Source organism: Hipposideros armiger, unplaced genomic scaffold (assembly GCF_001890085.2).
Source record: "Hipposideros armiger isolate ML-2016 unplaced genomic scaffold, ASM189008v1 scaffold_86, whole genome shotgun sequence".
Taxonomy (NCBI): domain Eukaryota; kingdom Metazoa; phylum Chordata; class Mammalia; order Chiroptera; family Hipposideridae; genus Hipposideros; species Hipposideros armiger.
The window spans coordinates 3,483,198-3,501,321 of NW_017731436.1; the positions used below are offsets into that span (position 1 = coordinate 3,483,198).

The 18,124-nt window shown below is 39.5% G+C and overlaps 2 protein-coding genes across 2 annotated transcripts in view; one reads left to right on the forward strand and one right to left on the reverse strand.

The window, feature by feature from the left end:
• IPCEF1 (interaction protein for cytohesin exchange factors 1) overlaps window positions 1-18,118 on the forward strand; it is a 56,954-nt gene extending 38,836 nt beyond the window's left edge. The window contains exons 5-6 of the mRNA XM_019644167.1: window positions 5,324-5,517; window positions 14,571-18,118. Of these exons, the coding sequence (XP_019499712.1) occupies window positions 5,324-5,517; window positions 14,571-14,777 (401 nt within the window). The 3' untranslated portion in view covers window positions 14,778-18,118. The remainder of the gene's footprint in view (window positions 1-5,323; window positions 5,518-14,570) is intronic.
• The window catches only part of OPRM1 (opioid receptor mu 1), a 141,955-nt gene continuing 138,739 nt past the window's right edge, over window positions 14,909-18,124 (reverse strand). Inside the window, exon 5 of the mRNA XM_019644162.1 lies at window positions 14,909-15,073. Coding sequence (XP_019499707.1) covers window positions 14,909-15,073 — 165 coding nt within the window. The remainder of the gene's footprint in view (window positions 15,074-18,124) is intronic.

An 18,124-nucleotide genomic window follows, 5' to 3' on the forward strand; every position in this document is an offset into this window, starting at 1 on the left:
AAGTGTCTTATGTGCCTTAAGAGAAGGGACTTAAATTCATGATATTTTATGTAAGAAGGCTAAAATGTACACTTGGGAGGAAGGATGACAATTGCATTGGAAACACTGGACTGTCTGACAAAATTCATTTATTTTGCATCAGAAGACAAGGGAGGTGGAAATAATTAACCTGGCTTCTGTATCCAATGGGAGAGAGACCAGTGGTATTTCCTGCCAATCTTTTTTTTTTTATCTTGCTCTTTTTACAAATGATAAGGCACAAGAATTAATCTAGTGCTTTCTAATTTGAAATTATAATTTAGACAAATATTTACAAAATATGAGATTTTTTTCAGAATATTACTTTATGGAGAACCTATTTAAAGGTACAGGAATAGCTCTGTAGAATTAATCAGCCAGCGCTAGTCTTCTGTATAGCAGTTGGGAAGGACCCTCACCTCTGCTTTGGGCTCAGGTGCAAGTTGTGTTTGGTTGTATGTATATTTATACTTTTTAGGGCCTTTCCCCACTATGCTTCCATTATTATTGGATGCTCATCTTACAGCCCTGTGAAGACCTAAGCACCAGCCATTAGCAGCAGTAAAAACAATATAAAGTCCTCGGCTAGGTGTGGACGAGCCTGGATCACAGGTATGTCCCCTGAGTGTCTAGCAATACATTGTAGTACTCAGATTATGACACAAAAGAGCCAATAACGGTGATTTTCTTGACTCCTTACATGACCATTTATGATGTTATTGTCCTTTTGTTTGTGGGTAATTCTGGAATTAGGTTATTAGAGGTCAGACATACAGTCTTTCAGGTTCAGGTTTTCTTGAATGAGAAACAATGGCTGATAGGCGAGGACATAGTGGAGACTTGCCTTTCCTTCCCCTACGCCATTTCCCCAACAACTTTACCTCTGTCTGTTATCTCCAATTTCAAAATGAATCCAAATAGAGAGTATCCAATTTTTGAGCATTATTTGGTCATATTTTAGGTGAATTCTGTATTAACTTTCAGTAATCTCCATAGGTCCACTTTATCTACGTGTCTGTTTCAAAGTCACACACACACACACACACACACACACACACACACACACACACACCCCTACCTGTATTTTCATTGTTAATGTCCTAAAGTTTAAGTCCGGGAAAGGTATTCGTGTGTGGGAGGGAGATAATCTCTGATGTTTTTAACATAAAGATAATATATAACCATATAAATACATGAAACAATAATGAAATTTCCCAAAGGGCAGTCCTGCTTATTTTTCATTTACAAAATGTACTTTATGCCACATTATTCCAAGATTCTAAAGTTATTTTCATCTTGACCAATTTACTATCTGTTGAATTGGATATGTAATCTTAAGAAAATGATTTTACTCTCACATAATTACAAATTAATGTTTTAGTCAAAAGTAATTTTATTTTCTATCATAATCTTTAGTAGCACAACTGAGCAGGTTGGTGGGCACAGAGAAATTAAAAAAGAAATCTATTTATCTTGTTGCCCGGCTAGCGCAGTTGGTAGAGCATGAGACCCTTACTTATCTTCTTTATTATATATTTGTTTGATTTGTGGCTTGAAGTTTGTTAAATACTCATATGTTTTACTTACTTTAAAAATACTGTGGTACTGAAACATATGCATTTAGGTTTTATTCAAAGTGGAATCCTACCTGCCTCACTATAAAAAATGACATATAAAATTACCATGTTCTTTTGTGTTTGAAAACTTGCAGAGTCCTTAATCTTAATCTGCCCTCTGAGACTCAGATGTCTTTTCATTTAATTTTTTCTTTTTTTAAAGATTTTTATTAAAATATAGCTAATGTACAATATTATATTAGTTTTAGGTATATACCAGTTATTCAACATTTATACACCTAAAGAAATGATCACCATGATAAGTCCAGCAACCATCTGACGGTGTACCATGCTATCACAATATTATTAACTATATTCTCTATGCTGTACATTACATCCCCATGACTTATTTGTTTTACACCCGGAAATTTGAGCCCCTTATCCCCCTTCACCTTTCTCCCCTTTTAAAATTTTTTCAGTTACATTTGACATTCAGTATTATTTTATATTAGTTTTAGGTTTACAGAATAGCGGTTGGACATTTATATAATTTACGAAGTGATCCCCAACTAGTCTAGTACCCACCTGGCTCTATACATACTTATTACCATATTATTGCCTATATCCCATGACTCTTTTGTAACTACCAATGTGTACTTCTTAATCCCTTCACCTTTTTCTCCCTGCCCCCAAACCCTCTCCCATGTGACAGCCATTAGCTTGTTCCCTGCATCTGTGAGCCTATTTCTGTTTTGTTTGCTCATTTATTTTCTTTAGATTGCACATACAACTGAGATCATATGGTATTTATCTTCCTCTTTCTGGCTTATTTCACTTAGCATAACATCTTCCAGGTCCATCCATGTTGTCGCATATTTAATTTTCTTAAGACTTTTTAATGTCTCCAGCTTCAGGACTGTTACCTTGTTTAATATTTCTGCTGTGCAAAAAAATCTCATAAAAACCTACATTTTTATAGCTTTATTGAGATATATTCACATACATAAAACTCACACATAAAAGTGTACAGTTCAGTGGTTTTTAATATATTCACAGAGTTGTGCAACTATGGCACAGTCTAATTTGAGAACATTTTAAACACCACAAGAAGAAACCCATGTTATTCCTCATTCTTCTCCCCAGGCGACCACTAATCTAGTTTTTTATTCTATGGATTGCCTGTTCTGGACATTTCATATAAATGGACTTATACAATACCTGGTATTCTGTAATTTGCTTCTCTTACTTAGAGGATGTTTTCAGGGTTAATTTATGTTGTAATGTGTTCAGTACTTGATTTCTTTTAGTTATTGAATAATGTTCCATTATAAGCATGTGAAACATTTTGTTTATCCATTCGTCAGTTGATGAACATTTAGACTGCTCCAACCTTTTGTCTGCATGAATAATGCTGCTATGAACATTCATGTATAAGTTTTGTGTTAACATGTTTTTAATTCTCTTGAGTATATACCCAGAAGTGGAATTGTTGGGTGGTATGATCACTCTACATTTAGCAGTTTGAGGAACTGCCAAACTGTTTTCTAAAGTGGTGGCTCCATTCTACATTCTCACCAGCAATATATAAAGGTTCCAGTTTCTCCTCACCCACACTTATTATTATCTGTCTTTTTAATTTTAGCCACCCTGGTGGGTATGAGGTAACATCATTGTGGTTTAGGTTTGCATTTCTCTGATGACTAATGATGTTGAACATTTTTTTCATATGCTTATTGACAAAAACTCACTGTTGATATCTGCACACAGTCTGAGCCAGAAAGTCTAATTGTGTTCAAAGGTAGTTTTGAATATTTTCCATCTTTTTTGAAACTGTTTTGGTAGAGAACAAAGAAGTTTACAGAACAAAACTTTAAGTCGATTGAAAAGTTAGTCTGATATATTGCTCTCCTGTTGTGATGATTTTCTGCCACTAAATGGAGGAAAACTAATTATTGCTTAAAGATTTTTAATCTCACAAGAGTAAACTGTAAAGTAAGTAAAATTTTCTTGATTTTGATGCTCTTAGACTACTATTGTATGCTTTTCTCTCCTCTTTGAAGAACACCCGTCCCCTATTTTTTTTAGCTCCTTCTACTGTTATGCTTTTAATACGGTCTGCTATCAAGCTTGTTCTCAGGATAGGAAGTGAAATGCATAGACACTAAGGAGCATATGATGGAAAAAGAAATCTGATTGTATGTCTTTCCCAAGATTATCTTCAGGGAATGAAGGAATAAAGGACTGAAGTTTTTAGTAAGCAACTAAACCAACATCAAGAGATGAAGGTTTTCTGTGGGAAACCTTCTGTATCATTTGAGGCCCTTTCAGTTGCATGTGACTGAAGCCACCCCCAGAGCATCTTACCAGAGGCAATATATTGGATTCCGTAAACTGAGAGGACTCCAATGTTATCACCTAGATGCATGTCTCAGCTGTGTCCTGTGGATTGGCTGTAGTCTCATGATACTTGGCATGATTCCTGGAATCTTCCAGCTCACCCCATCATACCACTCTGTTTATGAAAAAAGAGAGAGAGATTCTGTGATACTCCAAACCAAAATCTTGGAAGTCAGGCTCTTGTCCCAAACTAGCCTACCCTGAAATTCATGCTCATTGCTAAATCAATGACTGTGGGCAGCGTGTTGGAGCTGCCGTTCGCTTAGCCTAGCACACGTGGTCCCCTGGATCTTCGGTAGAGTTGTTTCAGTAGAAGCATTTAGGCTGAGGCTGGCATAGCATGGTCACGAAGGGGAGTGGAGGCAGCATGAGGAATGATCGTTATCTGCTTAAACCACAGACCACAGGCAGGTTCCTTCCCCCAAAGGGCAATTCTAGGAAGAACATTAAAAAGTCATTGGGGGCAGTGGTTCTCAAGCTTTAGGGTATGTACAGGTGTGATCAAAACATACAGTGAATGTTTAAATAAAAAAAATATTACAGGCAATGTGTCTTTTACTGTAATATATTTTTTTATTTAAATATTCACTGCATTGTTTGATCACACCTTATATTATTTTGCTAGGGTTTGCCTGTCCATCAGTGTATTTTAGAAGCAGATAACTTGTTTGATTTCACTGGTTTACAAATAGAGAGGAATTTTGCCACAAGATGAATCATTCACCAATACCAAATTTAGATGCTATTTGGATTAGATTTTAGACTTAGAGCTGATGTGGGAATAGGTTTAGACTTTTGGAGATTTTGATGTGTGAATGTATTTCGCATGTGAGGAGGACATGAATTTTCACAAGCTAAATGGGGGACTTTTATGGGTTCAGTTGTGTCCCTTCAAAATTCATTTGTTGAAGCCTTAACTTCGAATACCTCAGAATACGACGTTACTTGGAAATAGGGTCATTGCAGATGTACTTAGTTAAGAGGAGGTCAGTAGTGAGAGCCCTAATCCAATATGACTGGTGTCCTTATAAAAATGGGATATTTGGATAGAGACATGCACACCATGTGAATACTGGAGTAATGCTTCCATAAGCCAAGGAACTACCAGAGAAGCTAGGAGAGAGGCCTAGAACAGATCCTTCCCTAATGCCTTCAAAAGGAACATGGCTCTGTCATCACAAAATACCATAAACTGAGTCTTTTAGACGACAACAAATTTATTGTCTCACAGTTCTGGAAGCTTGAAGTTTGAGATGAAAGTGTCAGCAGGGCCTTGTTTTGGGAACACACTGTCCAGTGCTCTCACCTTGATTGTAACTGCATTTATTGTTATTGCTTTTTTTTTTTAATAGAAGAAGCAAAAGTGTCTGAAGATGATGAAATGGAAAAGCTCTACAAATCATTAGAGCAAGCTAGTCTATCTCCTCTTGGGGACCGACGACCTTCGACCAAAAAGGAGTTGAGAAAGTCCTTCGTGAGGCGATGTAAAAATCCATCCATAAATGAGAAACTCCACAAAATCCGAACCTTGAATAGCACATTAAAGGTAAAAAAATTCAAATTGTGGATGAACTCTGAGGATGTGGGGGCGAGGAATGGCTGACTCTGCCCAGAGATTGGTGCTAACCACCATGTGCTTGTGTGGGTGGAGGGGACGACAGTAAAAGCAAATCCAGCCTCTGTGGGGTGAAGTGACCCTTGACATTCTTCAAGCACTAGAACATTCACACAGTAGCACCAGTCAATGCACTTTTCTACAATAGGTCTTGATTTTTATATTCGCGCTGGTATAAAATCTCAGTTGTTTGGCTTCTAGAAGGCAAGGACCATGTGTAATTCATTTTTTGCACCCTTTTACCCGGTACAGTAAATATTGATGAGCGCTTACTATAGTCAATTCATGAGAATAAACAGTAATATGAATGAGATCTTGGAATTTCACCTGATTTATCAAAGAGTGCCATTGTTCTGTACTCCATCTAGAAGACATTTTCTGGATTTCAAATACACAGGCATTTAATGACTCTCAGCTCTAGGTTCTGCAGCCACGATACACCATGAGAGCTGGGCAGTGGGAAATGTACACTTCGTAGTAATAGCCCAGCAGATGTTTTCAAAATGGGGATGAGGGACAGTGTACAAGTTGTACTGAAACTACTTTCAGGACCTCCTGTAACTAAAATGGTTCTTCCTAACAAAAGCATTCTGCTTTCATATTTAGATGAATAGGAGGAGGTCAGAATACATTGTTCAATAGTCCTGAATTAGCAGAAGATTTATAAATTCTGAAAAGCCTTGATAGATCCTGCAGTTTAGTTCTGGTTTGTACATGTCCTTTTGCATCAAGCATTTCAGTCTCTTTCCGGGAATAAATATCAGCAATCAAAGGACAAGGTCACAAAGAGATGGCTGAGTGATTCTAAGTGTCAATAGAAGACGTAAGCACCCTACAAGGCTGTAAAAATGAGGCTGGAAAGTAAAAGGCAAAAGGGTATTTTAATTATACCAAAAAACCCAAATGCAGAGAAGTTCCCTAACATTTAATGATGGAAAAACATCACTAGCACTCATGTCAAAGGCAAATATGTTGTATTCTACAGTATGTACACAGTTGATAAATATATTCGGTCTTTCAATGGAATATGCCATAGGATCTTGGGATTTTACTGTCTGATTTGTGATAACTGATATTAATGAACACATTTTTCATTAAACAAATATTTCCTGAACCTTACTATGTGCTAGACACTATTCTAGGGCACTGGGACCATTGATTGAGTGGACCCCACTAGGCAATGAAAACAGAGAGGAAAACAGGATGTAATGCTATAAGTGCTTTAGTTGATGCAAGCTTGGGGTGAGGAGGGGAATGGCTGCATATGGGAGGCCATTAGGGACAGTGTTATGGGGGGGTTGACAACTGGCCCATGAGTAAAAGATGAAGAACATCAGGATGAGAAAAAAGGGCATTCAAGGAGGAGGAACTGGCCCTGGGTAAATATATATATATCAGTGGATGATATCTTGTAATCCATGTTGGGAGTGTCAGCATAAAAAACATCCAAACCTGGAGAGATGTTTAATGAGTTTATTTGAGCCAAACTGACGACAATTGCCATGACACAGAACCTCAACGGATTGAGAAGAGGCTCTGGAAATGGCAGTTTTGCAATTTATTTTATACATTAGAATCAAAGGAGGAGGGTTACATGAAATCCATTGGTGGTAGATTTATAGGGTGGGAGAAAGCAAAGCAGGGGAAATCTCTAGGATTGGATAAAAAGTAAATTGGAGAGACAGATACTTCTTTTACATAGGTGGGTGCAGGATAGTTAATAGTTCGCTATATATAGCACATAGAGATGGTAACCAGGAGATAAGAATAACAATGAGGGATTCTGTGGTCTCCTACTCTGATGTGGCAGGTTATGCCCTGAGGGGTCAGGAAAAAGGGATGACTGACATTCTAAGGGCATGCTATTTTAAAAAGACAATAGACAGGCTCACTTAAGGTAAAGGTTGACAATTGTCAAGGATGCTACAAGCCAAGGATATTACTACTGGCCATGACCCATTTTTAGTTAGGAATTTTTATGTTCAGACCATCCTATGTGGTTAATTTCAGCCTGCCATGCAGGCCTCCCCTGAGCTTGTCAGGGTTAGTATGTGGTCCCTTTTTCATCCACAGGAAAAACAGGGAATAGAAGCTAAGGAGAGAACAGACAGTGCAGGCCATTTCTAGGGGAAAGATTGTGTTCTCAGCTTCCCATAGAACAGCAACGTCAGGATTCTAGACCATCCCAGGGCCATGCCCTGCCCTGGCCACTGGGAGGCCAGGTTTGTACAAAGAATTCAACGGTTTTACCAGCCCGTGTGGTTCTCTGTGAGATTTGTACAAAGAATTCAGGTTTGTACAAAGAATTCAAAGGTTTTACCAGTCCATGTGGTTCCCTGTGACCTCTTGTTCTTCAGGCACTATGGCCATGGAATGGATGAATTCAGCTTTTTCTTTTCTCCCCATATATTAGTTCTCTACTGCTAGGTAACAGAATACCCCCAATTTAGCAACTATAAATAGTAACCACCGATCATTTCACAGTGTCTGTGGCTTAGTTCGATGCTTGTGCCTCCCATGCTCTCATGGGGTTGCATCCAGACATCAGCTGGGGCTGCGTGCATTCCTCCAGTTGGGGAAGATGTGTTTCCAGGCTCTCTAATGTGGTTGTTGTCAAGATTCAGTTCCTTTCAGGTTGCTGGACTGAGGGTCTCTGCTGTTTCCTGTTGATGGGAGGTCACACAGTTCCTTGCCCTGTGAGCCTCTTCTGAGGGCAGCTCTCAAAATGGTAGCTGGCTTCCTTGAGAGCAAGTAAGACAGAGAGTGAGTGAGCAAGATGGATCATACCCCAGCCTCAGTCATGACATCACACTGTATTTACAGTATTCTATTCATTAGAAGTAAGGCACTGGGTCAGCCTGCGTTCACAGTGGGGAATTACGAAAGGGCTTGAATACCAAGGAGCAAGGAACATAGGGGGGCCATGTCAGGGGCTAGCACACCCAGCTGAAGAGCTGCTCTGTCTGTACGTTCCCGGAAAGAGGCCCCTTCCACAGGTCTGTTAGGCCTCACAAAAGTGTATTGAGGGGGTTGATGAAACATCCATGTCATGTGGTCCCGCGAATCTCATCAGGAGGGAGGAAGACGTGATGATGTGGAAATTGGCCTTCAGGAAAAAAAAAAAAAGCACATCAACCTATTTATTGGAGGAAGATAATTTGGTACATGTCTGTTTATTCATGCCGAAAGACTATAAGAATTATTTTAACTATTGTTAATTTAATTTAATGGTCTTTAAAATTTAAGGCAGTCAGGATGGTGATTGTGTTTGAGGAGGAAGGAAGGATATGATGGGAAGGGCCCACAAAGACAGCTTCCGAGGTGCGGGGTAAGGGTCTTTTTTGACTTTGGTGGTGGTTTCAGAGATGCGTCCCTTTTGTGGTAATACATCAGGAACAAACCTTATTATATGTGTATTTTCTCTATGTATGTTGTATTGCAATTCCAACATTTACTTAAAAAATACTTGAAAGCTGGAGTACGGGCAAGCAAAGACAACAATTCCATGCAGAAACGAGGAAACTTTTAACAATGTTTATATTAGTGATAGACATATTCCATAAAGAAATACCTCTGTACTGGGATTGTATTGAAATAAATGCTCTTTATGGAAATGCTTCAAGGAAGCTGAGCAAACTATCATGTCATATTCTAAATGTAGACCTTTAGGAATTTCTGATAGCTCAACATTACTGACTTTCACCTAAGTCTGCCTTTATTTTAAAATGAATGTTTAATGGGTCTGCCTGAAACTTTCTCTCAGGGTTTCCCTGGTCTATGACATAAGGAACAAACCCTTTCCCACAACTGCTCTGGTAGGATGCATTTCCAGTACTAGGTCTTGAGTCAAGTCATGCAGAGCATATGTGGCGTGAAAAATGATATTCCAGCATGCTCTCTTTCATGATATTTTTGGAAGCCCCACCAGGCCCTGCCTGCCTGCCAGAAAGTCAGGAGGATGTCGTAAAAGTGGTTCAAAGCATTGGGGAGCAAGCCTCTTTCGCCACAGGGGACAGCAGGCGGTGTGTGATGCCGCTGACCCCAGGGTGCTGGGTCCAGGACGGAGCTCAGGGGTTTTGTTGTCTCATAAATTTCTTTCCTCTCTATTCTTGTCTACAGTTTTTTCTTTTATCCATAAAATAACTCACACAGACTTAAGCCAAATAGTAAGAAATTTGTGTTGGTTAGAGCTAAAAACCATGTGTGAAGTGTTAGCCCAAAGTTGAAGCAACCCTTTCCTAGAACCTTTTGTAGGATTTAGAGGGGTGGTCAGTTCATTTTTGCCTTTAAAAAAATCAAGTTTCCAAATTTTGTTAATCTGCAAAGATCTTAGTTTTTTTGTTTCAAGAAAACATTAGGATCTCTGTCTGAACAGATGTCAGAATTTCTTAAGAGCAAACTAAAAATCCTTAAATAACTTCATTGAATTGCATTATGGTGATAGACCATGAAAGCTCATTATTCTTATTTATTTATTTTCTTTCTGAAATTACTGTTTTTGGGAAGCATAGATGCTGAGAACTCAGAGAGAAGAAAGAAAACTCTCTTGGCTCTGCTCAACTTTCTACCAGCAATCCTTTATCATAAGCCACTTGCTTAACCTCCTTTCTTCTGCTTCTGGGACTTGGTCAGCCTGCTTGTTATCCTTATTTGGTAACTTTCCTATTGAACAATTTTTCTCTTCTCCCTGAGACCTGAATATATCATTTGATCTCCATCTATCAACACATCCTTGCTCTCTTGATTCAAAATTATAAATCTCATCACTTTTCCCTTGAAATCCATGTTATTCTGACTAATTTAGAAACAGGTGAAGAATAGGAAAATAAAATATAACAAAACACCTGAAACATAAGTTAAAGCTAATTATAGAGTAGAAACAATACAATTGTGTGCCACTAATATTTGTAATCATCTATGACCAGATACATCATTTGGATAAAATAAATCCCTAAAACTATACGCAAATGTCTGTGTATGGATAGATAGGTAGATATAGAGAGGTATCTCTATATCTCTATATCTATATCATCTATCTATATACATATATATAGCATACACATATAACATGTGTAATACTATATATATATACATACATATATATGTATGTAGCATTTTTGTTTGTTTATGGAGAGGCTTTCCTCAGGCTCTAAGTAGTAGTCATGATGTAAACGAAATTAAAAAGCAAATGGATAATTAGTTCATTCATTCACTTCTTATTTCATATATTTATTTCTTTCAACAAGTGAATGTCTACCACGTGTCAGTCATTCTTTCAGGGCTTGGGGATTTAGCAGTGGGCATATCAGGCAAAATTTCTTGCCCTCATAAAGCTTACATTTAGGTAGAGGAAAAATCAACAAAATAAATAAGTAATTTTATAGTATGCCAAGTGGTGATGGATTTAATAGACACTAGAAGAGAAGGGTTGAGGGATTGATTTTAATTAGGATAGACCTGAAAAGCCTTTTTGGAAGATGTAATTTGAATAAGATCTGAAAAAGGAGTGAGCCATGAGCCTATGTGAGATAGAATGTTCCAGGCAAAGGAACAAAACTGCAAGTGCCTTGGGGTGGGAGTGTGCCTCGCAGGTTTAAGGAAAAGCAGGGACGTCAGCGTGGCTGGAGTGCAGTAGGGGATGGAGGATGAGACGAGCGGCAGTGGGCAGAGGGGCACAGGGGGATCATATCATATACTGCCTTATTGTCATTGCTAACACCTTGGCTTCTACTTGGAGTGAGCTAGGAAGCCTTTGGAAGGTTCTGAACAGAGGTATGGTATGGTTTGACATATTTTGAAGGTAGAAACATCAGGATTTTCTGGTGGAAAAGAGTGAGAGAAGGAATCAAGGATCACTCTAGTGTTTGACATGAGCAACAGGAAACAGGGAGTTGCCATTAGGTGCTTTGAGGAAGCTGAGGAGCAGGTTTCAGTGTGTATTAGGAGTTGGTTGGGGAGGGCATGAAGAGAATAGTGGAAACTTAGCTTTGGACCTTTTGGACACGTTATACTTGAAATACCTGTTACGGATCCAGGTGGAACTGCTGAAGAGGAAGTTTAGATAAACCAGTAAACTTGCGACCCTCAGTATATAAGGAGAACAGGAGAGACTACATGAGTTTACCAAGAGCATGAGTGTGGAGAGAACAGAGAAGAGGACAAAGTCCGGAGCTTTGAGGTCCCCCAACGTTAAAAGATTGTGCCAGATGAAGGAATCAGCAAAGGAGTCTGAGAATGAGTAGCCATATGGGATGAGAAAAATCAGGAGATTGTGTCACGGAAGTGACATGATGAAAGTGTTCAAAGAGTCATCAACAATTTTAGATGCTGTTGATAAATAAGTTGAAGATGAATAACTGATTATTGAAGTTAACAACATGGAAATCACTGATGGCCTGAAGAAAAGCAATTGTGGTAGAATGATGGGGGCAAAAGACTGGTGGGAGTGACTCTGTGACAGAATGAGCTCAGGGACATTGGCGGCAAGGAGAAAAGAGGAGCATTAGCTGGAACAGGCATATGGGTCAAGAGAGGGCTTTTAAGATGGGCGACATCACAGCATGTATGTACGCCAGTGGGGATGATCAAATGGAGATGGGAAACTGACGAGTAGCTTGCAAAAGGGGAGAAATGCTGGAGTGAATTTCTTGAGTACGAGAGAGGGGACGATGGCACACAAATGGAGAGATTGGACTTTTTTAGAAGCACAGATATTTCATCCAAATGAACAGCAAGGAAGGCAGCGATCTGTCTGTGCAACTGTAGGTAGTGGGCAGTAGGAACTTGGGAGAAATATTCTTCTGATTGTTGCAATTTCCTCAAAAAAAATCAGCTACAATGGAGGATGGGGGCAAGGTTTGAGTAGAGGCAAGAAGTTTTGAAATAGTCTTTGGGAAAGTCAGAGGGAAGGGATGAGAAAATATGATTACTGGATAGTAGTGAAAGTCCACTTAATAGCAGTGGTCATGAATTTGAACTGTGACCAGTGGGCCCAGTTGTGAATTTTTAGCTCCACACATGCCAGCCTGGGAATAGGCAGAGAGATTGGTGCAATGATAAACATGTATTGAATGTCTGCCTGGCACTCAGCTTTGTGTGAGGTGCAAAGAATACAGGGATAAACACAATATGTTTATTGTCACCTTCCTTAAGGAGCTTTAACGTAGGTGGCATGACAGGTCCATGAATATCTAAGCATTATCCAGTAAGTTCTAAGAAGTCTCAAAGCATCGGAAGGCATGAGGACATTAAAAAAGCTTCTAAGTTCAATTTGGGGGTTCAGAGACGATTTTCCAGACAATATGATTCCCGAAGTGAGTATAGATTTATGAGTCACGGTAAAATCTGTAAGAGAACTATTGGAAAGTGTTGCATGTGAAAGCAACTCTAGGAATGAGAGTTCACCAGGTGAAGAAAGGTGAGGAAGGTTCTTCATATGCCACATCATGGAGATGTGAACTAGCATTGTGTGGGGGAGAAAGTTAACATCAACACTGTTAGAGTCGCAAGTAAGAAGCAAGAGGGTCAGCAAATGGAGCTCAGATCCAAGAAGCCTTGCCAAGTCATGGCAACAACTGAAGTGTCCTTTGATGGGTGATTGGATAAAGAAAATGTACATACATACAATGGAATATTACTCAGCCATAAGAAAAGATGAAATACTGCCGTTTGCGACAAATGGATGGATCTTGAGATTATCATGCTAAGTGTAATAAGTCAGACAGAAAAAGTCGAGAACCATATAACTTCATTTATATGTGTGATATAAAACTGAAAGCAACAAACAAACAAGACAAACAAAAACTCGTAGACACAGACAACAGTTCAGTGGTTACCAGAGGGTAAGGGGGGAGAAGGGTGGTAGAAGAGGGTAAAGGTGGTCAAATGTATAGTGATGGGAGAAAATTTGACTTTGAGTGGTGAACACACAGTTTAATAAAGAGATGATATATTATGGAAATGTATACTTGAAGCCTATATAATTTTACTGACCAATGTCATTCCAATAAATGTAATTAAAATTATAAAAAAATAAAGGGTAGCCATTAAGGGGACTCAGCATTGTAGGTGGATCCTTGCATCATCATGTGGAGGGTGGATTTAAAGTGGGGCTTGAAGGCAGGGACTCACTTAGGAGGCTGTAGCAGAAGATCAAGTGTGATGTATTGGACTTTATATCTGTAATTAGGATGATGGTCATAGGGATGGAGGGAACAAGAAAGATCTGAGATAAAATTGTCAGGATGAAATGACCTCTTTTTGAATGTGGAGACCATTGCATCTTATTTTTACTCCATTTCTTAACTACAGAAAACTTCTTTAACCTGAGCCCCACATTTCAGAAATGTGTATCATTGGTTATAGAGGGGGCAGGGTGAAATAATATGAATAGATTGTTTACTCTATTAGTATCGTTACAATGCATACTGTTTTCACAGAAGGTTAGTAGTCTTTTCTTTAAAGAAAAAGATGGCCTACCTATTTATTCTGCATATATTAATTAAATAAGTGTGTGTGATCTATTAAAATTTAAGATGATAAAAAACAAGGTATGTTTTGTATTATTGTATGTCTTAGGGAAAATACTATGCCCCAATTTTACTTAGTGAAGTTGGGTGGTCAATGAAATGATTATATAATTCTGAGCTTCAGGAGGAATAAAGCTCACAGTGAGACAGAAATGTTACTGTGGTGTGGAATAACAGATCGATCAGGCAAGAGTAATGTGGAAGACCTTGGCTATATGCCTAGTTTTTCCATTGGGTAGGACACTTAACTCCTTTGTGGCTAGCATATGTAAATGGATGTCTTGACATCTTTCTTGAGATTGTTGTAGGGATTTAAATATTAAGGTATAAAACACTGAGATAGTTTTATGAATGCATGTGTACATTCATTTGTAAGAGGGCTGAAGAAGGTTTATTGAAATTAAGATACTCACTATATTATCTCTCCCCGCCGGCTCTTATTTTCTGCTTGGACAGTGTAAAGAACACGACCTGGCCATGATTAACCAGTTGCTGGATGATCCGAAGCTGACAGCCAGAAAATACAGGGAGTGGAAGGTCATGAACACCCTGCTGATTCAGGACATCTATCAGCAGCAGCAGGACCCCAGGTCCGCCTCTGAAGGCACCCCCCAGGGACTTGAAGCACCACATTCCTCTGCCTCTGTTGAAAGTTCCATTTGAGAACAAGCCAGGATTCTCTCCCCTTCTCACCCCAAGCAACTCTTCAAGACGTTGCAAGAGCTTACATTTTTCCTTAAACGGAAAACTGAGACCAGTTCCTCAAGCATCAGCTCCCTCTGTAAAGATGCAGCTCAGGTGAGGACCAGCACCGTGGCAGCAGGACTCCTCCTAGATGTAGCGCTTCCATCAAGACTGGAGCGGTTGCATCCAGTTGAACCTTTCTCGTGTTCCTGCTGGGAGCTCACGGCTATGCCAGGCTCTAGGTGGGATGTGAGGACCCTATCTTCTGTTCCTTGCTCTCAAGAGAATTACGACATTCTGTGGACAAAAGGTCACTTTTTACTGGGGATAATTATTCATAGAAATATTCAGTTTTCCAAAAGAAGAATGTATATGTTCTTCCTGGTTGGGTAGCTGAGTTCTCCAAATCATTTTTTTCTGAGTGGGGGAATGTCTTCTACAGCAGCCACTGGAACAGGACAAATGATTTTGTGGCACTGAAATCCCCTGCTCATGGTCCAGAATGGCGGTGCCTTTTCCATGAGTTGAGAAGTACTTCACAATGACTGGCGCGTGGGAGAGCTGAAGGAGGAGACACGTTCTATATTCCACTCGCTTAAAGAACAGCGTGACCTTTTCATACTTTACCCAGGCGGGGGTGGGATCTGATTAGTGTTTCCTTTCCACAGAACAGCTAAAAGAAAACGATCTCATTACACTTGGAGGCCACTACTCCCTCCTAGCTTTTCTGAACCACTGTAGAAGATAGTAATAAGTCCAGCAAAGAATGTTTGCTGCTTTTGTTCTTGGATGTGGTGAATATGTACAGTATAAATTTATATCGAGGTGTCCCAGGATAAATATTGACAAGATGATTCTGTTATCTGAATTGTTTTAATATCTCTATTTCAAAATAACATCCAACAAAAACAAAACAGTTAAAACATGATTGCTTTATTTTTGTATGTTTATGTGTCATTTTGGCTCCTATGTGAATAGCTATCTATAATATGTTTGTTATTTAAGTATATTTATAGAAGGTCAAATTGCTAGTGTTTTAAAAGATGATATAGTATTATATGTTTTGCTCAGTATATATTCTCAAAGGATATACATTTTGCTTGAGAAAAATAGAAGTACTATCAATTATTGATTCATTGGCATTGTCATGTTGCACTCTGATGTATGAGGAATGCTCAGGAAATCTTGTGAGGGATAAACGTGAGGGCATGCAATAATAATCTTTTCATTTTCTGGTCTCTCCCTCCATCTCTCACTTTCGCTGTCTCTCTCTCTCCCCCTAGAAGGCTTAGATTTCTCTGTTTTAAGCCACTCTCAACCAGAAGAGGACTTGCATCTTACTCTATCCCTTCTAGTAAATAAACTTTAAGCTTTATGCCATTTATGCCCACAAATCCTAAAACAAATGAAACACAACTAATGGGGTCTTTTGTCTAAAGACTAATAGAAATTGTGGGGTCTGTTGTTAAAGAGAACTAATTTTCTTCGAGTAGCAATATGAAAGTCTTCACTTAGTAATCATCATGAATATTTCTTACCATAAGAATAGCCACAACCCACCAAAAACCCATTTTGGCCCTACACCTAGCAAATTGTCAACAAAACAGTTTTCTTTATAGAGTTGAAGTGTGGCTTGACACTCAAATGGAAATAACCCCCTGAATTTTATCTGCAAACTAAATGGAAATAGTTGTTGACTATTTCCTCAAGCTTTACTAAGAAGCCTTAAATGCTTTGCAAACAAAAAACAACCTTAACATTAGGAAAGAAAACAAACCCAAACACACAGGAAGCAAACCGTAGTACCTAGAAGCTTCTGTGAGATAAGAGGCCAGGTCAGCCAGCTTGGCCCAGCAAACACTTAGAAGCACCTACACCACGTGGAATGTACTGGGTGAGGCCACGAGCATGCAGAAGAGGGCGCCTGACCTGTGGGGAGTTTACTGTTGGCACCAGAGAGAAGTAGCCATTCCGGTCCTCAGGTTGGACCCTGAAGCTTCTGGCATAAGGGGCCAATGCTTTCATCTTTGTACTCTAGACATGGTCATTGATTCTTTCCGTACTGAGCAGCTATTAGAAGGTTGATATGTAGGATTCCATGTAAACAAAGTGTTGAGGGACGGGGAAGGAATAATGGAGGAGGCAACAAATAATAGATATAGCCTCGTGTTCTACTTTTCCCCTCTGGTTTGTAACACCCACCTATAAATTTCAAAACAGTTTTTCCTAACCTGGAGTGTTCCAGAAGCTTTTGACGAGGACTTGGGAATACATGTCAGTGCTTTATTCTGGCTTTTCATTAACACATATTTAACTGACTTTTTAGTGCAAATTCCTTTAGAACCACGTGGAAGGCAAAGTAGGTCCACGAGAGTACTTCATCAAGCCTTTCAGTTACTTTTCAAAGTCAAGTTAAGTCGAGCAGTGTTTGCTTTGTCAGTTAAAGTGGTTACTTTGCAGAATCTCCCCGAAAGAACGTTAACCTGAACTGCACAATTTTGCGCCCAGCTCTTCTAGGCCAGAATCACCTGTTCATTAGTGCTTTCCCTTCTGTAAATGCGTTCACTCTGTTTTATGTTGTGTTAGGAAGGAGGGGCTGCCTCTGTTGAGTTCCCAGCTTCAGCCTCTTAGTGCCAGTTTATTGCTGGGGACTGGGTCATCTCTGAAAGGGATTTGGGTAGTTTCATCAGGTCTAAGAGAAGACGCCTCTATTCTTGTAGATATAGGGCCTGAGGACTGTGGAAAGACCCAGAACAATGGCCACTTAGAAGGGAATTAGAGAATCTCTGAGCATAACTAAGTCCACACCTGTGGCACCTGTGGATTAAGATCTTCCTCAGAATCCACTTTGGGGTTGCGCGGAGGACCCCTTCTCGCTAGTGTTAGTCTATAGACCCAAACTGGTGCCTGATGTGTAGCCTCACTGGTTAGTACATGGCAGCACATGCTGACTCGGATGGTCCCACATTTGAAGGGGATCTTTTGCTTTTAATAATCCCCAGTTCTGCTGCAATCTCAGCATAGCGTCAAAAGCCTAGAAAGAATCATAAAGAGAGAATGTTTGGGGTCGGATTTCAATGTGAAGCCAATGACTTATATTTAAGTAGCACTTTGTAGCTTGCAAATCAGTTGCCTCAGGCTCCCTCCTCTGCCTCCCCAGTGGTCTTTGTGGGATGACTGTGGATTATCACTACTCCTTTTGATGGAGGGAGTTTTGCAAGCTCTGAAAAGTGATGTTCCTGGGGAGGGCCCCAGGTACAGCCAGGACTTGAATTTGTACCTCCCTTGTACTTTACCTTGAGAAGCCGCTGTTGGGACCCATCAGT